At 40.1% G+C, this 23992-nt stretch overlaps 2 protein-coding genes and 1 long non-coding RNA gene across 5 annotated transcripts; 2 read left to right on the forward strand and 1 right to left on the reverse strand.

Annotated features, from left to right (window-relative positions):
- The first annotated feature begins 3486 nt into the window (after positions 1-3486).
- Positions 3487-5942, forward strand: evx2 (even-skipped homeobox 2). The gene is made up of 3 exons (XM_077728653.1): positions 3487-4319; positions 4464-4705; positions 5213-5942. Exons 1-3 carry the CDS (start codon positions 3809-3811, stop codon positions 5828-5830), a joined length of 1371 nt encoding a protein of 456 aa, XP_077584779.1. The 5' UTR covers positions 3487-3808; the 3' UTR covers positions 5831-5942.
- A 5635-nt stretch (positions 5943-11577) lies between these two features.
- Positions 11578-12818, reverse strand: LOC144204596 (uncharacterized). Its single transcript, XR_013327918.1, has 2 exons — positions 12517-12818; positions 11578-11796 (listed from the first exon to the last, which is right to left on the reverse strand). It is a non-coding gene; the product is annotated as an uncharacterized LOC144204596 (long non-coding RNA).
- Positions 11984-22975, forward strand: lnpa (limb and neural patterns a). 3 transcript variants are annotated; one of them, XM_077728655.1, is made up of 14 exons: positions 11984-12094; positions 12571-12694; positions 12924-12965; positions 13679-13866; positions 13951-14009; positions 14084-14124; positions 14711-14791; positions 14919-14967; positions 15043-15261; positions 16181-16286; positions 17140-17210; positions 17498-17653; positions 17893-17973; positions 22854-22975. In XM_077728655.1, the coding sequence occupies exons 2-14, from the start codon at positions 12668-12670 to the stop codon at positions 22946-22948; spliced, it is 1215 nt and encodes a 404-aa protein (XP_077584781.1). In that variant the 5' UTR covers positions 11984-12094; positions 12571-12667; the 3' UTR covers positions 22949-22975. The 3 variants fall into 3 exon arrangements, with proteins under 3 accessions (XP_077584781.1, XP_077584783.1, XP_077584782.1); XM_077728657.1 differs by lacking the exon at positions 22854-22975 and adding an exon at positions 21584-22099; XM_077728656.1 differs by lacking the exon at positions 22854-22975 and having other exon boundaries at positions 17893-18681.
- Positions 22976-23992: the final 1017 nt, after the last annotated feature.

The following is a 23992-nucleotide window of genomic DNA, read 5'->3' on the forward strand; positions in this document are numbered from 1 at the left end:
TGACTCACTTTTTGTGTCATAACAATTTAATAGGACTGCTTTCTAAGGGTTTACAGACACTTTTTACAGACTTGGGTGTGTAGCAGTTGGGTGGGGGGCGTTAAGGTTTAAAACAACAACAAGTTGAATCGTGTTTAAAGGGTTAACCTTACGAGGTTTAACCGAGTTAAATGTGCATTTAGATTTGGAAGCGAAACAAATGTATGTTTGGTCGTCGTTGTCACGTTTGGTTTCAAAATGGATGAAATGACTGTTTTTTACTTGTTAATTTCGAGTTGAACAACAAATTCAACTAAATGACATTTTTTTTCATTCTGTGAGGATTACGTGAATCAACAATAAACACAATTACTTGAAAGGTGGTAATATTTATGTTGCAATAGTAAAAGAAAAGACTCCAATACGCAAAAAACGTAAGTGTTATTAGAGTCAGTATTATGAGGACTGGGTGGAATGTTTTTTTATTTATGTTTTGTTCCAGAACGAAGGCGATTGCTGTTCAAGTTGTTACGGTAATATTCATCTTTTTTGTATGAGTGGCATTTCTGAAAAGCATGTATAAAAGGTGCAATCGCATTTGCTCGTTTCGGCCTGTTTTGTAAAGTTAAAATTATGTTAAATGCAAGAACCAAAATATCACTAATTTCTTTTCATTCCTTTTTTTATTCTTACATTTGTTCTAGTCTCAAAGGCCAAATGAAATATTTTAAACCCAAGGCTCGAAAGAAGTACAATTAGTGTTAAGGTGATAATAAAATACTGCAATGCTCATACCATTTACCATTTCTTTAAAAATAACAAAGCACTCATTCTTTACCTTATGTATCTTATACCTTTATTTATATAACATTATTAAGATGGTTCGTTTGTATTTTGGGTTTTAAATCCATTAACCATTCGGTTCTTATTTAGCCTTCTAAAATAAATGATGCATAATTCTTTCTTAATAAAGAACTATTGTTATTGTTGCATATATACAATGCAAAATGCATTTTCTAAACCAATACATCTACAACGTAGAACTGTCTCATGAATGAGTATTGTGACCAACAAATGAATGCATCACGAGAGATGATGGTTGCATTTTAAAATGAAACACACACCAAAACATTTCTAACGAACCTTCAGAAACAATATAATGAAAACCGAATATATGCAAGCAGAGACGACTCAACAATTGTATATTTTTAAATGATGAAATGGAAAAAAGCATGGCAAATCTGTGCAATTCCTCGCTTAAATCTGAGCCTTGCAACATTGACGATCTAGAATATTGTAGTGTCCACCTGTGCCACTGCAATGCAAGAATGCAGAGGAGGTAGCCGACTGTGGCCCAGTTAAAACAATTACTAATTGGCTCCTAAACTGACCTGTCAGCAACACGAATAGAAGCAAAGGGCAGCCTTTAATTCTCCCACTGCCGATCATTTGTATTCTGCAAAGTACAGTGTCATCTGCGAGCAACCACTGCGCATATTAATAACACTTTAGCACCCCCCCAAGCCCATTCCATTAAAAAGTGCTACTGATTCACACTTTCAGTAGTCAATCAAGAAGAAAGCTAGAGCTGCATAATGACCAATGCTCACCATTATGACCAAGTGTGTACAATCCCTATCAAGGCATTCATCCATCATTTCCATTAGAACTATTTCCTAGTGCATTTGCAACCGCCAGTTAAGCATGCTTGAACCCTTAATGGGGGAAAACAACGAGAACTGGGTTCCAGTTGGGTGTACTAATTGTAACGTGGGACCATTTGTTGAAACCATTAAGGGTGCTGTTTCTTTTAATGTGATGGCTGGCGACTGTAGATGCAACAAACCTCCACGAGGTGGGAGTCTAATGCAAGAAAATGTGACCACAGATGCCATGCATTCATAAACAATGTCATGTTTGAATTGGACGTTTGTCATGTGGTTAGTTAGAATAGGAGTGAGAATAAAGAGGGGATTTTGAGACTTTTCTGCAATTTACTGATGGTGGTAGATGTCAAAACCATTCAAACAAAGGTTTTAACCTTGTATGGAAAAACAACAACAAGGCAAAAGGGTTAGATGAGCTGAAAGCAGTCACAATGTGAATGCTGACGCCAAAAAAGAATAAGTTTAAAGCCTTTCAACTTGCAACCCCAATCAATGTCAGCCAGGATGGTGGTGAGGTTCTCTGGTATTTGCAACTCTCCAAATATGCGCTAGGTGACGCTGAGTCCACAGATATGCAGCTCGTCAACGATAATGGATGTGACTCAGTGCCACTGGTGTTGTGCATTTTTAGGGGTGTCGAATTAGACTGCCACAATAGACTAATGACCTGGTAGAATCTGATTTGTTTGTCAGTTTTTGCCCAATCCTTTTTGGTGCATATTGATAGGATATAATCTCTCGTATTCATATGTACTGCACCTACACTTTATATCTCTCGACATTTCAACCAGTGCCCCGATGGTGCAGTGGTTCTTCTGCCTGACTTTGGTCTGGTTAGTCTAGGTTCGAATCCCACTTGGTGGCCGTGTGATTGGTTTTCAGTCTCTCTGTGCACTATGACTCACTAGCAACCAGTCTAGGGTATAGTTTGCCTTTTGCCCGAAGACAGTTGGGCAATTCCCAACACATGTACCAACCGTTTTCCAATAAAACAATGGGATTTATTGGAAGAAGAAGAAAACTAAAATGCTGGCCACCACAACAAAGAAACCAAATGGATGAATAGGCTACCTTTCCTACATCTGATGCTGGCTGGCTGGTAAATTGTGAAATGGGATTAAAATTGTGTTTTGTGCTTTCTTTGGGTTACAGATAAACAAAATTACTGGTTGTGGCTTAACTAACTTAACATAACTAATATGCGAAACCATATTATCGTTGAATAATGTTTCATTGCATTTTGTTATTCACAAAGCAAAAACTTTAACACCAGCTCAAAAATATAACAGGGACCAAGAACTTGATGTGTCAGAAGAAAAACTGCAGTCAGAGATTAAAATAAAGAAAATCCTATATCTGTTAGGTGACCAATGAGCAGGCAGGGGAGTTTACATGCACTTTGTGATAAAACCTGTAGGGGGCATCAAATAACGTGTTCCATATTTTTCAAGACACACTACCAGACGTGACCAAAGCACTGGTAAAATACTCCAAATATTTAAATGTTTTTGTTTTCTATAAAAGATACATGAGCGAAAAATAACTCTTTCCATGCATATAAGATACGTCAAAAGGGTGTAGCAGAATAGAACTTTAAAAAAGGAAATGAGCACTATAAATGTGATGCAAGATCATTGGCCCTCTCCAAAAATCAAGTCAAAATGGAAGCAATAAAATGTGAGGAAGAGGAGGGGAGGGCCAAGTGGGCTGCGAGGGGAGGAAACAATGGAGAATCAAAGCATAATAATATTCCTAAATGAAGAGGGAAATGTTGCAGAGCTCATTTGACGAATCCGACTGTCAACGTGAGGCAGCAGGCAGCCAAGAGGCCAAAGAGCTGGCGAGGGGCGCCTCCCACTCACTCACTCGCTCCTCTACTCTCCTCTCCTCTCCTCTCCACTTGGATATTATTCGTCTGACCGAAGGCCGGCTCCATCATCAACTGACAACCCTCTCCTATTTATTTGCTTATAAACCTGTTACAATAAATGATCATTGGAGCCTCGTCTGGCCGCAGAAAGCTCTTTTCGGGGGGGATGAATGACACATTGCCGGAGAGCGAGCGAGGATGCCAGGCACATTTTGAGCGCTCTCTCCTCCATTTCTTCCATTTATTGCATCTTGCTTATAAAAAGCTTTAGAGACATTGCAGAGACACTTGCATGCGGATTGAGCTCTCACATCCAGTCAGTGCTGTGCAGGAGCACTTTTCTTTTTCTTCTTCTTCTTATATCACATCCTCCTGCCCACCCTTTTCTTCATCTTTGCACGCCTCGATGATGGAGAGGATAAGAAAGGAGATGATTCTGATGGAGAGGGGGCTGCACAGTCCGGTGGCCGCCAAGAGGCTAGCGGATTCAGCCGGGAATTCCGTTCTGGAGGCCCTGGAGAACTCCCAGCACGGGGGAGGGCGCCTGAGTCCGAGGATCACTTCGGCATCCCTGCATGGGAGTCTGGCGGACATGCCGAGTAAAGGCAAATTTGAGATCGACAGTCTCTTCGGGTCACACCAAGGCAGCGACCACAGCCCCCCGGCAGACATTTCATCGTCGGAGAGTCGGAAGAAGATGAGCCTCTACTCGGAAGTTTCCCAAGAATCGGACATAAACAGTGATGTGGAAGTGGGATGCCCATCGCATCGCTCCCCGAGCCAGCACAAGGAAAACAACAAAGGTATTTCATAATAAGAAAAAATAAGAATTCAAAATAAAAAATACTATTATGGAAATTCGGTTAAAAAACAAGCAAAAAAATCTCAGCCCGTAAAACCTTTTTATATTTGATTGACTACAAGTGCTCCATTTTCCTCATTTCTAGGTTATTCTGATTCTGGTTCGTCCAATACAAGTTCAAGCTCCCTGTCAGGTATGAATGGAAACTCTACGGGGGTGTCCAATAACAACAACTCCAATGCGGATCAAGTGAGGAGGTACCGCACTGCCTTCACCAGGGAGCAAATCGGCCGGCTGGAGAAGGAGTTTTACAGGGAAAATTACGTCTCTCGGCCGAGAAGATGTGAATTGGCTGCTGCTTTAAATCTGCCTGAAACTACCATAAAGGTAAGCAAAATGACAAATACGGAGCATTTGTCCTCAGATCACTTTGTTACTCACCTGATGCATTTTCAAATTATTTTATGTCTATTAGTAAATTGAAAAGGACATTTCAAACAATCCAGCTCTCTGACTATATTTTTTTGCCCCAAATATTTTAATCAGTTATATTATAGTAACATTTTCTTTGCTGTTTTTTTTTGCAATAATTCAAAAAATGCATGTAAAAGAAAACAGTGCACGAATTTGACCCTATTTAATGATATTTCTAGCAGGCATCATAAATATCATTTAGTTTTTTTTTCCTGCATGCACACATAATCTTCCAATCGTGCAATATTTTCTTCATTTTCAAAATATACACTCGGTGTTATCTACAAATGAACATATCGAAACATTGATTTACGATTACATGTAGTTCTTGCTTCAAAGTGCATTAAAAAAAATTAAAAGCATATTTATATATTATTATTATTATTATTGTATTATTGACGGTGGGCCTCCTGGTTGCAGGTCTGGTTCCAAAACAGGCGCATGAAAGACAAGAGACAGAGGCTAGCCATGTCTTGGCCCCACCCGGCGGATCCGAGCTTCTATACCTACATGATGACCCACGCAGCGGCTACGGGCAGCCTCCCTTACCCGTTCCACTCCCACATGCCGCTGCACTACTACCCACACGTGGGCGTGACTGCAGCCGCAGCGGCCGCTGCCGCCTCGGGGGCCGCCTCGTCGCCTTTCGCCACCTCCATCCGACCCCTCGACACTTTCCGAGCCCTCTCGCACCCATACTCTCGGCCGGAGCTCCTGTGCAGCTTCCGCCACCCGGGACTCTACCAGTCGCCGGCGGGGCTCAACAGCTCGGCGGCGGCGTCGGCTGCCGCTGCGGCAGCGGCTGCGGCTGCGGCGGCGGTGGGTTCGCCGTCATCCGGGGCGCCCTGCTCCTGCCTCAGCTGCCACAGCAGCCAGGCGGCCGGTGCCTTGGGCTCCAGGGCCACCGGCGCCGACTTCGCCTGCACGGCCTCAGGACAGAGGTCCGAGAGTGGATTTTTGCCCTACTCGGCAGCCGTGCTTAGCAAAACGTCCGTGCCGTCGCCGGACCAACGCGAGGAGACGTCACTCAACAGATAACTGTTAAAAAAGCCCTTAGTGGAACCCCTCGACTTTTTGACATTATTTACAAGAGCCTATCACAATTGCGTTTATTCCCTCTTTGTTTAAAAAAATGATGATTTGAGTGGATCTCGGCAAAAATTGACAACTATTGAGGATTCATTTTTCTAAAAATACTCATTGCTTCTCTGATAATTTCTTACTCTCCAAATCAACGTGCTGTTTTGTAGGATTTTCATTTTTAAACACAGCCTTAAAGCACACACAGACATATTGTGTTCATGGGCCTTAATTATTATTGCATTTCAATAATTCTGCAATATAATGTGTAATTTATTTTGAAATCCCCAAATTGTCTGCATTTAAAAAAAACATTTTTCTAAGCACCAATGTCAACTAGCAGTTATAAAACATCTGTGGCTCATCTGATAAATTACAAACATTTCAGACCAGACTGTCTGAACAATTCTTAAAATATTCAATATTTTTAAATTAATCATAAAACTAAAAACCTCCACATGCAGACTCAATTTATACTTAATTTTCATTTTGAGAAAGTCTGAGTGATTGAAGCTGGAAGTCGTAAAAATAGTTCTGTTGGATCAAGCACAGCCATATTCCATTGCTAGACATTTATAACCATCACAACAACAACAAAAATCTTATGTGCCATATTGAAATCCATTTTATTATTTGAAGCAGAGCCTTGCAATCACACACAAATTGTGTCTGCATCTCAAAATTTCTACTTTTAAAAAGCCAATTTTATACAAGTCAATGTTAATTATTATTTTTTTTTAATCTAAAGGTTTACATGCTATTTCATGTAAACTAACATGCTTGTTTAGCCTCAATCATTATGAGCATCTTTTGAAATCCTGAAATTCTCACATTTCTGTTTATAATACCTTTAAGTGTGGCTAGTATTATTTTTAAATGATAACCTAAAATAACCCATGTCTACAAGCCTCAATCAACATTGACACATTTGTAGAATTTGGCCTCTTTTCATTATGTATTATTAAGATTTAGCTTAAAATAACCTTTTAAGCCATTATGATTGTTGACCTTTTTGTATTTAAATAATTCTAAATATGTGACCTATTGTGAATGACCTATTTTCAATTTTAATTTATTTCCCCCTCATGCAATTCTCCAAATTGCACCAACTGTGAATTTCCTTCAATTTTTAAATTATACTACATATCATAATTTAAAATGTAAAAAAAAAACACGACCACTTCCCTCCCTTTTGATTCTCCTATATTTTTGCACATTGAAAATTGCCACAACTGTGAATCACTTTGTGTACAATAACCTACAATTCTCCATCCTATTCTTTTCAAGCTCACCATTTGCGACTGAGTCCTATAATTTCAACCAATTTCTGCATTTAGTCTGACATAAACCCCATTTAGCTATGCTAAAAACAGTTCATCTTTTGTTTCACGGCTCAAATTTTAGCTCTATTTATTTCCCAAAATGTCTGTTTCAAGAAATACTACTAATCAAAAAGAAGCAAAAAAATGTTTGGCTGCTGCAGCAGACAGCATGTCTACTCTGTGGGGACCCTTCTAATCAGCTCGTAGGCTTGCATCATTTTGCATCACCTCTTTCTTGTCAATTCCTCTCTTAATAATGCGAGCATGATGACAAAAATTGCCAATCATGCACCCTCGATGCAGCTCCTTTTGAATAGGCGGCTGCGAGGCAACTGGCTCGTTTTGAGACCCGCTGTCAAGTCCTAACAACCCGCGCAGGGAAGTCATTAGACATACAAAAGAGCCAAGGCGAAGGAAGACAAAGAAAACTCTGTATATATGGTGAATACGTCAGTGGTGAAGGCTTGCAAATATGATGCGAGGACGAAGCCCTGCACCGTTCTCTTTTTTTTTTCTTTTTCTTTTCTTTTGCTGTCTGCAAAATACCTCAAGAAAAGCCACTTAGTCCTGGTTTATTTACAGTCGAGTGAAGGCCGATGGATCAAGCACACTTTTCCATTTAAAAACACATGCACAACACAAAAGGAGAGACATTTGAATATAAATTCATCTTATTGATTCCTATGTAGGAAATCTGCGATATGTTTTAAGATGAAAATTGTGGACTGTATAGTCCTCAAGATGGCTGACTAGGAAGAAATGCTTTATAAATGTGGATGTGTGATTTTTATTTTTATTTTTATTTTGTGTGACTTTCTGAATGTTGTCAATGTTGAAACACTGGATGTGAGCCCAACAAAACAATCGCCCCCTTTGAAAAAAAAGACTGATTTTGGTTTTTACAGTCCACCCAAGGCTTTTTTAAAAAAGAAAATGTCTGATAAATGAGCACTGACATGACTGAAAATAACGTTGACCTTTTTACCTTCTGGGGTCTCTGTAACTATTGCTGTATTTAAAATATCGACGACTGTATGGATTTAAATATTTTAACTTGGAAAAAAATGTGCAATATGAAATGTAAATGCTGTTATTTATTGATCGTGTTTGTTCTTGGGCGGAGGGGAAAATAAATGGAAAATCTTGACAAATTTTCCATCTTTTTAGACTGCATGATACATTTTATTTGCATTGGCGTGACACAGTTGCACCACGTTGTTAATTAAAAATACATGCCTCGGATGAGGGGTCAGTCCAGCCCTATCATTTACCATTATTTGTACATTACCTTTAAATGATACTTGCTGATCCTGTCGTTAATAGCACTGGGTTCGAATATACGCGGCAGAATGGCCCCCGGGGACTTGAAGATAAGTTGCTTTTTTGAACGTGCCCATTAAAGAAGCAGGATTAGGGGGCTTGGTGCGAACATGGGCGTGATGTATCGCTGTGTTTCTTGGCGTTTTAAAGAGAGCCTAGCATTAAGATAGATAGGAGGTGGGGGGGCTCCAAACATAACCCCACTGGCCACAATAACGCTATTAGTTTTGCATCCACCGAAGAAGAGAGTGGAGGGAAAAAAAATGCATCATAACGCCGTCGAGCGGCTGTCACCTTCACTGAATGTTTTTTGACAAGCGAATAAATCTTTCCCTTGTTTAATATTCTGCTATATTCTGCTTTATTTGGGCGCTAATAGAAAAGCCAAATTAAACGTCCACATGCAGACGGCGAGATAGAAAAGCGAGGATCGATGATGCGGCCCCTACTGTCCAATCAGGCCGGCGCTTAATTGACTGTATTTTCAGGGTAATTGAACTGCTTGTTGTAAATGGAGGGATTTTATAGAAACGACATGAAAAGTGCGTTTACTGACATTCATCGCGTCTTTGACATTGATTATCTGATCAGCGCCGTGTCACGCTCACCTCCAATTCTTCATTACACACTGTTTATGAGCTGTTACTGCACAACTCGCTTGTTCCATCGTGATTGATTGCCTTATTAACGCGTGTTCTTGTAAGTGTGACCGGACTGATTACGATGCATATGTTTAGAATAATGTTTCATTTAGCTGACTGCGAGTAATGCGGGGTGACAGCTGCTGCGGGAGGACAAAAAGATAGAGAGGGGTGGGAGGAAACTACAGGGAGCAAGGGGGGCCAAAACGCCTTTAAGATGGAACCGTCATCGCCAGGCGTGCAAGTGCCAGCTCGCTGTTATTGGGCCTCGACTCACAAATAGATAGATTTTCTTTTCTTTTTTTTTCTATATGTTCCCATGTCAAATGGAAATGGAAGGTCACACCTGTGGAAACCAGCCAACCAACCATTGTGGAGCCTCTGCATTACGGCAAAACTAAACACCCGTTTAAAAGATGTCACTTGTGGGGAATAAGAATGAAACAGAACACCGTTGAAAACTATCTGCGATTGTCACGTGACCACACAGATTCCATAGATTCAACCCCCATTCTAGTAATTTACAACACTGCGTAATCAGGTTCAGGGTCACGGACTACTAGAGTTCATTCCAGTTGACATTAGGCGAAAGGTAGAATGTACCACTACACCATCGGTGACCTGCATGAACCCTATCGTTTTAAATATCATGTCATCAATCTGCTGCAATGCAGGGAGTATGCTAATATTTTTACACTGTATGCAATTGATAAAAATAAGGAAACAAAGCATAGGCCCCAATTTTTGCTAGGCATGATCGCTAGTATTTTTTTTTAAAGAGACTGCAGCTATAGCTAGTTGACAGCAACCTAACAATGACTTTCATAGCGAATTGAACATAAACCAAAGGGGATTGAGGGTCAACTGGTAAAACCCTAAAAGGCCTGGCTTCAACAATACAGATTTGATGTGAAGCATCAATATAATCATGCTGGAAAAAGAACTATGACTGAACTGAAGTTATCAGGGCGGTCATAAGTATCATTCCTCAGTCAATGTTAAGCCTCAATAAATGTACAGAACTGAATGATGGTCATCTTAAGCATCAGTGATTATATAACTTTTTAATAAGATCTGAACAAATGACCTACTTATATCTCCAGTGTCTTTTCATTCTTCTTCTTATACATCTTTGTACTTTTGTTTCTAGATTCATTTCCTCATTTTTTTAAAACCCAACTCAACTAATTTTAATCAGAACGTTCCATTGTTCCACCTCCCTTGTGTAGATGCATAGTCAAGCAGAAAATGATGCTCCCGTCAATAAAAGTGGAAGTTGCACTAGAGGCAATAATCCGATCTTTTGCTCCTTAGAACACATACACTGGCAGATGATCCTTCAAAAGGAGTAAATGAGACTTAAAAACAAATGAGTTTCTAAATACAGATGGTGAATGAGGAGCAATTTTGCTGTGTAGTTCCTTATTATTACTTCCAAAGCCAATGAATGCCTATAGTATTTCCCTCCCACTCGGTGCACTATTTGCATCACCCAGCGCAGCTGTTACACGGAGCCTCACACCATCAGGTAGCTTCCAACACCTATAAGATCCCATTTAATGCTTTCCAATGTTCCCCAAACGTAAATGGAAGACGAGAGCTTAATGAGATTTATGCCGCCATTACGCTTCTAAAGTAGTTTCTGCTCTGTTTGTCTCCAATCATTGCCTCTGTTCAAATGTTACCTTCATATATTACATGGCATTAATTCAACTATAGCTCATTAAGACAGAGCGAAATGGTTAAATTAGCTTATCAAGTCATAATCATGATGAATGGGCTTTTAATTCTGATACAAGCTGGGCAAATTGCAATTTTGTGCGTTTTGATGGTTCGCAAATAACATTTAATATAACGGGTCATCCCCTCAATCAATTACTGGAAGCTGCGAGCGGGTTTTATACAGGCTTTTTTTCCCCTCATGCATATGTATTGAAATGTGTTCTCAATTATCTTTAGAAATTGCTTTTATTGGGTTAACGATTAATTCTTACAGAGGTGCTTTTTCTATGCATATGGTTAGGGTGGTGTAACAAATTAATATTACAAAATTATCTTCAACGCTTTTGACTTGGTACATTTTGGGGAATTTGCAAAGAATTGAATGAAGAGTCAAAAACAGCTATATAATGTCTCTTCACATATAACAGATGTGGTATATTCATAGTGTACACTGACAGATTGAGTACATATTACAAACAAATGAAGAGTAATGAGTACTTCAAATACCAAATTTATCACAGCAACTCCCAATATTATAGAAAATAAACAAATTCATCTGACATGTAAAATGCATGTAAATACCTTTGATGAAAGTGTTACCCATATATTTTGTATGACTTATTTGAGAACCTGGTATCATTAACCATATGATATGGAATGAACCAACAGATGAAAAAAGTCAAACTGGAGGCTTAAAACATTCTGCAAACTAGTTTTATTAAAATACACAAACAACACACATAAACAAGGATCAATCATGGTGAACAATCATGATGCGGGCAGTCTGGGTTTGATTCCCACTCGTTGGCAGTGTGAATAGTTGTCTGTCTCTTTGTGTGCCCTACGATTGACGAGCGACCCATCTAGGGTGTCGTCAACCCGAAGGGAGTTGTGTTTGGCTCCAGCAACCCCTGCAAACCTTTTGAAGATGGGCGGTATGCAAGATGAATGAATGAAAACACATCAATATATAATTAAGGCCAAATTGTAAGGAAAGGAAGACAGGGCAGTGGACGTTGAAAAGTACAGTTTGTCCATTTTCATGTGCCTGAGTCACTCAGGCACATGAAAATGGACAAACTGTACTCACTCAGTGAGTGTAGTAAGGGAGGACACACCCCCAACACCAGACTTGAGCCCATCAAAGAAAGCCCAAGGAAGGCTGCACACAGTCAGACACAGCAACAGGCAGATCAAACCAGCCAGATCCATCCAAGGTATGTTCTTCATCATCAGCAAATTTGACTGGTTGAAAATCATTCACACAGATGCTAACGTAGGTACGCTTATTAGGAGATTTTAAAGGCGTGCTGTAAACACACCTCGCTTACTTGTGAAAGTTAGCCTGTCAAGCTATGACTAGTTGGAAAAGTAGATCTACCTAAGTAATAAGTAATCCTACCACATCACTCGATGTTAACACTCTAATAGACAGAATCCGACCTTATTTATATCGTTTTGAGACGAGAATGAGCTCGCGATGTCCTCTTTTTCGGGATGGTAGCCCTAGCAGCTAATCGGCGGCTAACGAGCAAAGTTGTCACTTCCCTTTCCAAGTTTTTCGCCCCAATAAACGACGTTTTCAGTACATGCAAATGTCTGTGCATTCAAAAACATATCTTTCAAATGGTAGGCCTACCTGATCTGTCATCCAGTTTTGGCAACTTGAGTGACAAACGATTTTTGTCCACAGGTGGAAGACGTCAAACAGCGTAAAAGGACAGAGACGCACTGAATAGGACAGAGACGCACTGAACAGAACAGAGACGCACTGAACTCTTTTCTGCACTATGGGGGCTGTCATCTCACGGTGGAAGGTGTGTGTTTGTTTTAACCACATTTCTTTAAAAATCGAGCCAAACGAGTAGTTTCTACGTCACTGTACAAACAACTATTTGTTGAAATAACCCCAACGCAACTGACAGGAATCCGCCAAATTTGCACCAGTATGTCGCTGCACATGCGCAGATTCATGACTTCTAGAGAAAGGAAATTTTATGTTTACTACTTTTATGACTGTAATGTATTCATTTCTCCCCCTTGCAGGCCAAACCTTCCACTGTGGAGATTTTGGAGGGTATAGATAAGGTATGCATTATATTTGGCACATTTTGCATTTTAATTAAATGCTTTGAGGTATACTTGTTTTCCAAGTGGTAATAGATGATATGCAAGATCCTGATGTGTAATTGGCTCTGTGGGACTTATGCACTATGAGGCAGGCCATCAGGTGTGACAGTTTTAATGGCAATTGCAAAGCTTAAGGTACTGTCAAACTTGACTCACATTGGTAAAAGACATGTAGTCAAAATTAATCGTGGACTGAAAACACTTCCTTGATGTGTGCTGGGGCTTTACTGCTCTACTACAGTTAAGCTTGCAGGCTATTTTCAGACTGCCCTTCATGGAGTACTTAACACTGCTCAGGTCAAATAGTAGCAACAATTTCCTCTTAAAAGCATATGATTTCTCACAGTCAAATTTTATTCTGATTTTGTTTTGTCCATTCTAACATCATATTACTTCATGTGGATGATAGAACTTTATGTACTTGTTCTGGAGTGACAGACTTGCATGGTAATCGGGACGTTTGACCTTATTGGCTATTTTAGGATTGGGTAACCAATACTTTAAAGAAATACTATATCCTTCTATAAAGCCCTGCAGTGACTTCCAAGATGCTATATTAAAAAGTGTCTAATAAATAGTTAGATTCTATGTACATGCTTTAAACCAAAACAAAACAAAATATTTCTCCTATGTTTTGGATTTAATGTCAGCTTTTTTTTTTTAAATTTCAGGACATTCAGCTTTATGAGGAACACAGCGAAAAATACCAAAGGCAGCTGAAAATTTGGCTCGGCCGACTGCTTTTGTACTCTGCTATTCTCTACCTGATCACCTGTGCAGTGGTGTATTGCTGGTACCTCCCAGAACGACTCATAGGACGCTTCATTCTGGCTCTTCCCTTTCTTATATTCCCTCTCTTGTAAGTAGAATACTGTAGTCTGCATTATGAAAGATATTGCAATAATGAAATTAATATTTGTCTTTTTATTTTGTGCTATTTTAGAGTCTGGTTGCTTCGGAAACTCTTGATTGTAATATTTTTGCGAAGAACTGAAAAGAATAGTAAGATAATTATTGATTCAGCAGTTTTTAAGTGAAAGTTGTTATGAAATTGATTATATTTTTGTCTTTTTCAGATGAAAAACTTGAGAATCTTAACATTCAAAAGAAGAAAATTGTAAGTTTAATACTATTGATTGAAAAACTGTCTTTGCCATGAGTTATTCAAAACTTAGTTAAAATGTAGTTATTGTACATTGCCTTGCAAAATACATGATCATTTAAAGTAACAGTAGTCGTAGGTGACGAGACCATCTCACCACAAATCATGCCAGAACTTGACAGTATGGCTCCTATTGATCCTATTAGTAGTTGATATTTGTTAATCAAGGTTCTATGCAGATGGTATTTGATTGGTGTGAAGACTTAACCCAGTAAACTACTCCACTAATGTCACAGTAATTAATAGCTGGTGGTGCCTCCACGAAATAAATCTGAGAAATGACTTGTCATCCTCTGTCAGGTCTAATAACTTTCAATAATTAGGGCTGATGGATTTTCACCATCTCCATTATCGAAGTCGTGTATGTAATTATTCTTCATATTACATGTACACATGTAGAAATGTTTGGTATTTACCGTAAATGAAGATATGCACTTTCTGTCACTTCTAATGTCACTCTAGGTGTTTTTAAAGCTGTTTATTTATACAGCTCCATTATGAGACATTAGAAGATCATTACTTGAGTACATTTTTGTTTCAGCTTGAAGAAGTTATGGAAACGGAGACCTATAAAAATGCAAAAATGATTCTGGAAAGATTTGATCCTGATTCCAAGAAAATGGTGAGCTTTGCCATCGACAGCAATCCATTCCAAGGACTATCAAAATAAATACAAGTTTTTGTATTGTCTGCATAGGCATTTTTTATGTAGTGCCCTCACTCATATTTTATTTATTTACCTATTTTAGCTGGAGTCGACTCCACTCCGACCTGAGATGACTCCAAAACCAGGCCAAGGTACTAATGAATAATAACAGCTCCGTTTTCTTCTTGTACACCTACAATTGTTTTTATCCTTCCTATTTTTTCCAGAGCTTCGCCAGCGCCATGTCATCTCGAAAACCCCCGCAGTGGCAAATCCTTCGAGTGGCGTGGTGGTCCTCCCTCCTCCTTCCGGCGGGCCCTCCTACCCCGGACGAGCTCCCCACTCCGCTCCGGGAGGACCCCCAGAGAGGGGCCTGTCGGCTGCGGCTGCTCAGCAGAGCCTGATGAGGAAGTCTATGACCCTCGGAACACCTGCTCCAGGATTTGGTGAGTTACACGCACACAGGGGGACCACATCATAATGTAGCCGATTAAGGTGTTATTTACCCTTCCATTGTTTTCTCCCTCTTGTTGCACAGGTGTGTACAGTTCTTTGCATTTAAACTAAATAATAAGACAACATTATAAATTACATTGAATTAATTCAACCCATTACTTTGTTTTTAAATGACATTGAATCTTATTCAGGTAATAAAAATCCCAAACAAACTTTCCATCAAACATTTGTCCTGTATAGAAGACATCTGTGTATATAGAGGCAGTGACTATTCAATATAAATTATTTCTGGACTATGAGTGCTGAATAGAAGATGCAAATGGGTGCAAACAGTAAAGGAAATGCGCTCCTAAAGGAAGCCGCGAGCTGTAATTGCCATGTGGAATGCCAACTGTGAGCAACGCACGAAGTAGGATTACATTAACTATGATTAATTAGCCAGAGCGCCATTTGTTCTCTGGGCGATGGTGGTGGAATCTCGGTAAATGTCTTCTTGGCGAAATTGCCTTTGGCATTGGCAGCACCTCGCAAATGGTTTACACGACTTGATATCACCTGCTTCTGCTGAAAATTGAAAGTGAAAAGCAATTTGATACACACAGTCGCCGCAGAGTTTCCATATGTCCACGAATTAATATCCAGCAGGGTACTGAGACGGTGCCAGGCCTCACAGAAATGACCAGTCATCTTCCTATGATTGCTCTTGATGTTAGATTATATTAATTACTACTCTCCGACGCCGTGGGGGATCTGGACGTGCTTTGAAAGAGAGATGCGAGTCATTAACGGCAAGGTTTTTTCTCAAATTCATCTTAGTTTGTGCAGAAATGATCTTGAACGTATTCTTGTTTTTTAAGTTACTCGCTCATGTTTTATATTCACCACGGTATAAATGATTTGTTTTAAAAGGGATGCACCCTCCAGGCCCGCCCTTGGCCAGACCAGTGCTTCCAAGGCACCGAGGGGCCATGGACAGAGTCATTGAATACCTTGTTGGAGATGGCCCACAGAACAGGTAAGTTACATTAGTGTATTAAAATTTACTCTGGCTTTCCTCATAATAAGCTGAATTCTTTCACAGATGACTGATTTATTATTATTTTCATACTGTTAAATGCATAATTGTTTTTGGTATATGTCTTGACTTTTTTTTACTACATTAAGTGTACACCAAAAACTTACGTATTGTCCTGAATTGGCCTTTTGTAAACATTTCAACTCGGTTTCAATACTTTCTGGTCAACCTGATCCTATTTTACAGGAGCCAAGATAAAATTATTAATCGGGAAATACCTTGTTTAGAATGTATATAAAGGTAATATTCAGATGTTTGTATACTATGAACATTTCATGTATATTTGGCGGATACAAGCAACAATGTGGTGAATCTTTGACTGTTGATCCGCAAAGTGGCCAAGTATTACTGTACTGTTCAACATTGTTTTCGGCTGTAAGCGTGGATCAATATCCACGCTTGATATGGACAAAATGGTCAAATCCAGTTTTCTAGCCCAGATCACGCGCAAAATACTACTAGCAACTGTTAGTCCCAATCTGTCTGGCAGATTTGATGCATTCCCCGTCAAAAGTGAGCTACAAGAGCTTCGGGCCCAAAGTGTGGCTTCACTCGAGAGGCTTTTACACATTTCCTTATTATTTATTCCATTCACGACTCCAACCATCCCTTGAGGCTTTTTTTTCATCAGTGATTGGGTGAGATTTTACCTGTTAGTCCTTTATTTTTTTCATTCAGAAATTCCACTCAGATCAGTTTGTTGGTACTACTTTATCTAATGGTGTTCAAATCTAAAGCAGCATGGTGTAGAAAGTGTTTATATAATGTATTCTTTCTCTGCTTCCTTCCTCAGATTCGCTCTCATATGCCAACAGTGTTTGTCCCACAATGGCATGGCATTAAAAGAGGAATTTGAATATGTCGGTAAGACTCCGAGAAGCACTCTGCTCTTTGTCATTCTGCCTCAAAGCTGCGGCTCCATTTGCCCTCTAGCACTTGGCAGCACACTATATCATGTGGCTTTTAAATGCCTCCATCACCGCCGACCCCTGTGAGCAAATTCACACCAAGATTGAATATGCAAAACAATGTTACACATCCATCTTGCGTGTTTATGCATCTCGGGCTTCAAAAAAAAAAACCTCAAGTGGCTTATATTCATGTATATTTGTTTGTCAGATGATATTTAAGCATTATTTGATGTTTTTCAGCCTTCCGATGCGCCTATTGTTATTTCCTCAACCCTGCCAGAAAGACCAGACCTCAAGCCCCCATAATCCCTGAGGTTTCCGATGAGCTGAAGAACTCATCTGAGGCACCTTTCTCACCGTCCAGTGCCGAAGAAGACTCCCTGCAAACTTCCAAAGGTGAGAACAATGCATAGTGGATTTAGAAATTTGGGATAATTCTCATTTTCAAACTTTCTGGGGAGCATTAAGATTATCGGATATGCTGACAAACTCTGATAAAATGGCCTAAATCCACAGTTAAACAGATTGTGTCTACCATTTTGATTAAAATTGCTTGTAAATATCATATATTGAACAAATGGTTACATTTTTTTGTGTTTCCTGAAAAAAATGACTTGTTGATGTTTTGTCAACAGAGGACATCCAGGATGTAGCACCCCCAACCCCTCCGGAGTCCAGTCCAGAATCTGACCACCAAAGCATTCACGATTCAGCAGGTGAGCCCTCAGAAAAATCGGATGAAGAGCAAGATTTGTCTGTCATGGAGGTGGAGTAAAAAATACACATCTTACACCGTCTGTAACTTGGATAAAAAAGGTATGCTCAAGATTTTGAAATGGCGTAGTTATCACCGCATTTCACGGTGCTTTTCAATGCAATGCATACAACCCTTGGCTTTAGTAAGCACGTTTTATATCGTAGAAATAGATAGTTGGCACCAGCATCTAGGAAACTCCTCATCAACCTGCTTTCAAAAATGGGCACTGTGTGATGATACTCTATAGAACATGTTTACATCTGTATTTGACTGATTGTCTTAAGAGGAAACTTCATGGAATGCGTTTTTATTTATAAGGTCCGTTTACTGCTGTGCTTTTACATACAAAGTGTGCTGTTTAGCAAAATTGTGAAACCAGCATGTTTACACATGACGGTACGTAAAGTAGAACGCACTTACAATGTGTATTTATTTCTTCAAACAGAATGGAGATTATTGTTGGTACTGTGCACCGGCTGGAAGTGCCTTTTACATTTTAAATGGCTTCCTCAACAGTATTTTTTGATGCAACCCTATTTATATTCAGACAATCTCTTTAACCGTTTTCACCCACATCAATGAATGTCGGTTTGCTGTGAATGTGTCAGTTTGGTAATTGTTAATAATAAAATAAGATTTTTGAAAGAATATGCTTCATTTTGAAACGCACAACCTGATCTGATAATGAATAAATACAAAATCTGTCACAGTGCAATTAGGTGATGCTTCTAGTTAGCAACAGTTATTGGCCTCATGTCCTAAGAGAAAGGAAAAAATCTTAAGTGGGAAATAGAAAAAGGTACAGCATGTAAATGGCCGTGATGACATTACCTGGTGCGTATTCCCGATGCCTGTTAGGCTTTACAAATTGCCGCACGGTTTCAGGTCCTCACAGCCAATGTTTAAACAGTCTGTTTTCATTAGCTTGGCAATTTTAGCTTGTGATCATTTTATTTTCGCTCATTGATCATTTCAGACAGCGTAACATAATGGTGTTGACACCAAACCCGACCAGTCTTGATTGCTTGACCCTCTTCATTTGCAAGCAGAAAGTCATTGCGGCTACAAAGTTGCTCCGCTGCCACCGTCTGACCCCCCTCGCCTCAACGTGCACTGTAAACTATAAGGGAGGTCAACGTGCCACATCTTCTATGGGTTTTGATAATGTATGTTTACAGAGACATGACCTCCGGGTCCTTGTAATGCATCAATGTGACATCCACAGTAACGCCTGATTCCACCGCATGCTGTTTGGGGTTGACCTCTGACAAGAGTCGAACGGGGGGGAAAGATGGGACATCAATAGGACAATGTTTGGATGTTTTCACACCACTGGGAGCTTGTTCTGCCATACACCAGCCGCGCATGTGCATGTGTGTCATCTGTAGTCCTCCGTGACAGTGACTGATATATAATGTCTTGTTTCGTCCTCTTACATTTACGTCTAAGATTATGTCCAACCATCATTTTTCAAATGAAAATAGATTTATGGATAAAAAATACCTTTCGAAAAGGCAAAAATGCGGTGTTTCTTAGACTGAAGACCAATTATAATAGGTTGACGAACATTTGTGGATGAGACAACCGCTTTGTGCAAGATTTTGGCAACTTTCAAAGGAACATTTGAACATTGTTAAATAAAAGTTAAAGGATTTTTTAACTTCAGTCCAGACTAGAGAAGTGATAACTCAAACTCCAACTTCTTTAATCAGGTTTGCTGTCATGGCAACAGTAAAAGATTCTCAGACACGAAACAAATGATGAAATCCAAAGCCCCAGTGTCGAGGTAATTTTGTGCTGGCGCCGAAAAGGCACAGTGGAGCTGTCCCAAGGTTCATAGTTCTATCTCGCTCCCATCTCTCACAGCCATATTGGAGGCCACTTGACTGAAATTTATACTGATCTTTTATTTATACCCAGAAAAAATGGCAGATAAGAAACATAAGCGTTCTTGATATTGTGTTCTGTCATATCTTGCAGCCAAAGATTGAAATCCTGCGAAACAATTTTCTGTAGAAATGAAAGAGCGTGCCCTCCTGAACCCCGGAGGAAAATAAGCCCGCCGTGCGAAGCGGAATATGAAACAGAGGCTCCGAATAAGTAAAATAGACAAGTGCACCTGGCTTGTCACTTTTCCATTTGCTGCCCCCGAGTGAGAGCACTTCAAAAATTCCCCCCCTCATCTCGGCAGAGACCTTTATCGTTATGCTCTATCTACTGTACTGAATACAAAGACAGAGCATATCGGGGGGGAAGGAGGCTTTTAAAGATTTGCCTTGATTCTCCCAATCATTAAGAGACAAACAACAAAAGTCATGATGGAGGCGATGTGCTAAACGTTGAGATGAGTGTCACAGCCGCAGTTATCGCGCCGGCGATATTACACCTAACGACGGGCTCTCGACAACGGCATCATTACACCGTAATAAGAGCAGCATCTCCTTGAGAGTGGCATTAAAATCACATTAGAGTACACAAGAGCCGGCCTTGATGAGCACTGAAGGGGTGACGCTTGCGAGCAGCCGGGCCCATTATTGTGCTAACTCTCACTCGCCTTGCTTCTCGATTGCCACTTGACAAAAAGCTCGGCACAAAAGGTCATCAGCCTCTTCCGAGAAATTAGCTGGGGAACGTCGAGACATTTAAATGCTCCACGCGCACATTGGATTGGAATCGTTTTGTTGGGGGGGAACGGAAAAAAAAGTCCTTCTATCTTGTCAATGACAAATGCGTGACAAAACGCTGTTTATATAGCAGAATGACATTCAGGGTTCAGGGAGCATTGTCATTGTCCGCTCCATCTTGAGGTCATTACAACGCAAGAGCGATGTCATCGCTGTTATTACTGTCCGCAATATGTCACTGCATTGTAATTATGAACTCAACTCGGAGGAGGCGCTGGTATTACAAACTTGATGATCTGATGAAGAGTGTTGGCGGTTTGGATAGCTTTGAATGCGATGTTGACTATGCTCACTGAGTTTTGTTGTGAAAGGTTTAGTGTTGTGGCCTTTATTGGTTATTGACGGTGCTGGTGAACAATTAGGGCAAGTCGTATCCTATCACGGCTGACTTTTGGCCAAAGGCAGCCACTCGTTTTCCATCTCAGCGCCTTTGTACAAGGGTCAGTTTTTGCTATAGGCAATGTGGGCGATTGCTCAGGGTGCAATTTATTTGGGGGCGTCTTCTTGCCATTCATAATGTGTCACTTCATCCAGTTTAAAATGGCATCATATTTTTCTAGTTAGAGTTAGTTAGTTGATGATTTGACAGTAAATTGAGACCATCTCACCATTATCACTGCAATCATTGATTTTCTGGGAGAAATCCCATGAAACTATTCTATAGCAGTGAGATATTTAGCGGCCTTTTCAATTTAGGGTTATTCAAGATGGTTGTATGCTCTATGAAGGGTTACAGAAAGAGAGGAATAAGAAGGAGAAGAGCCGGCGCTGCATAAGTAGCTCATGTGGAAATCATACAAAGTGTCCTGCAGGCAGCAGCTTCATTTTATGGCTCCATCTATTACCACTCTGTCATTGTTAATTGTCTTCTTTTTACCTCGGCAGGATTCTCCAAATTGGTCCTATCGAATGTGACAGGAGGAAGAGCATTAAGCATCTGACAAGATGATATCTAAGTTCAATTTCCTACTCCTCACCTGATTTATACCTGCAGCACATCATTTTCCTTTCTGTCATAAAGACCTCGATAAATCAGCGGTGCTCATGGAAGCGCTCCACCAACAGCCTTTCTTGGATTTGTGTCCCCAGCGTTTGCTCTTAGGAAGCCATTACAAGCACATTTTGCTCTCTCAAACAAAAATCATCAAATCTAATGTAGGCAAGATTAAAGAGATAAAAGGGAAAAAAACACAGGTGGAGATTCTCTAAACAGCTCGCCATCTAAACAATATGTTCTAAACTCAATCTAAAAAAAACCTGGGAAAAAGCCCTCTTTTTTTCTCTCCTTCTTTTTTGCAGGTGACACCATTATCCATCTGTTTGGACAAAATTGCTGTATCATGGTATAAATCTGGCATACAAGTGACATATCCTCTAAAATAAAAGGCAACATTAACTGCTCTATCTTCTAGAGGCCATGGGACGAGCGGGCCATAAGCTCAGTCAAGTGTGATGGCAGTTATACTGTGTTTTTACTAGACTGCAGACAATTATACTTTGCTCCTTTCGCCATAAGAAGACAAAGTGCCCAGGCTTCAGCTGAAATGATTTCAAATAGATTTTCCAAAATGTCTCTTGGCAGATTGCTTCCATACATTATTTCACTTAAATGGAAAGGGGAGGAAAAAGAGAGGCAGTCTGAAACACAAATCAATCGCAACACTTGCAGAGACGAGAGCTTTCAGTGTGTGTGTGTGTGTGTGTGTGTGTGTGTGTGAGTGTGCGTGTGTGTGTCAATATACATATAAAAATAAGGCGGCAGGGCGGACGCGTCGTCCTTACAGTTCTGGGTTCGATCACAGACTGTGTGGGGTCCCACATCCCCAAAACATGCAGTGTATGCTTATTGAACATTCTATATTGCCCCTAAGTATCAGTATGTATGTGGATGGTTGCCCATTGGCTGACCACCAATTCAGGGTGTCCCCTGCCTGGTGCGTGACATCAAATGGGATGGACTCCTGCACCCCCTGGGACCCTTGTGAGCATAAGTGGTTCGGAAAATCAATGAACGAATATATACACTCAAAGATGTACATACAACGATGCTGATATTCACGTATTTGCCAACATATTTGATTGTATTCTTTATTTTTTGCCCTATGTGTCATTGTGATTGTCCATTGTTTTTACCTGTTGTCCTCATGTGTTTCAGCCTATCAGCTGCCTCGCGTGTCACCCACCTATTTACCTGTCTCGTTACACCAACTCTGTGTATTGAAGTTCACTTCCCTGCCCTTCTTTGCTTGATTATCCAGCTTTTGGTTCACACTGGCTCGCCGCACAATGAAGGTGAGCTCAAATATTTCCTACAATATTTCAACACGACACTAAGAGGCCCACAATATTAGGAATGTGTGCACAAGGTAGTACATAAACTCCTGCCCTAACATTCAAGGTGTCTTTTCCCATCGATGGCAACCATGAGACAATGATCAATATTAGCTTTATGGTTTACCAAGTAGCAGACAATCCACTTAGTACATTATTTTTCGATTGCAAGGAGAAATTCTTCAGAAACCTTACAAATGGCAATTTTGCTAGTGTCCTTGATGTTTTAACGTGTGATACTCGTCACATAAAAGTCAAAGCCAGTGTATAGTATTGTGGATTTATAGCTATATTTTGCCCGTAACTGCTCTCTGGGTCCTCTTTCACTTTGCAAAGTCAAAAATCTAGGACCATTAATCAGTGAACAAAAGAGGGGCGGTCAAACGAAACCTAAAAACATGACATTACGAAAAAATGTAGAAGGATGTACTGCAAACTGTGTGTCCTACTCCAAACAGCAACATTTTAAGTAATTATCTCTGTAAAAGGTACAAAAACAGCCCAAATCCTCAAGTTTGTGGAAAATATTAGCTCATTGGTACTGTAGATAGTTCTTTACTGGACTATTCCCCATTGCCAAGCATAATTAATTGCTTTACAGTTTTCAAGGCCATAATGCTCATCAGTTATTAATTAGAAATTCATTTCACTGAATAAATAATGCTCATGATTGATGATGAAAGTGGTAATTAGCTTCTTGGAGCAATGCACTGGGGGAAAAGACTTTCACACTCAAATCTAGGCTGTTAAGTAGTTGCTCGTTTACGGTACAACCGCTGCTCTCGTCATAAACCATTGCCGAAGCATTTGGATTAAGGGAGCACTAAGCAAAGTTGGAACCTGCTGAGGTTACATTTGGCAACCTGCACAACTTGTTCTCACGCTCTTTGTTCCAGAAAACTACCAACTAGAATAATATATACTACGTATAGTATCCCGGCATTCCACATATGCCCTAATGTC

The sequence above is a fragment of the Stigmatopora nigra genome, chromosome 11 (genome assembly GCF_051989575.1).
Source record: "Stigmatopora nigra isolate UIUO_SnigA chromosome 11, RoL_Snig_1.1, whole genome shotgun sequence".
NCBI lineage: Eukaryota > Metazoa > Chordata > Actinopteri > Syngnathiformes > Syngnathidae > Stigmatopora > Stigmatopora nigra.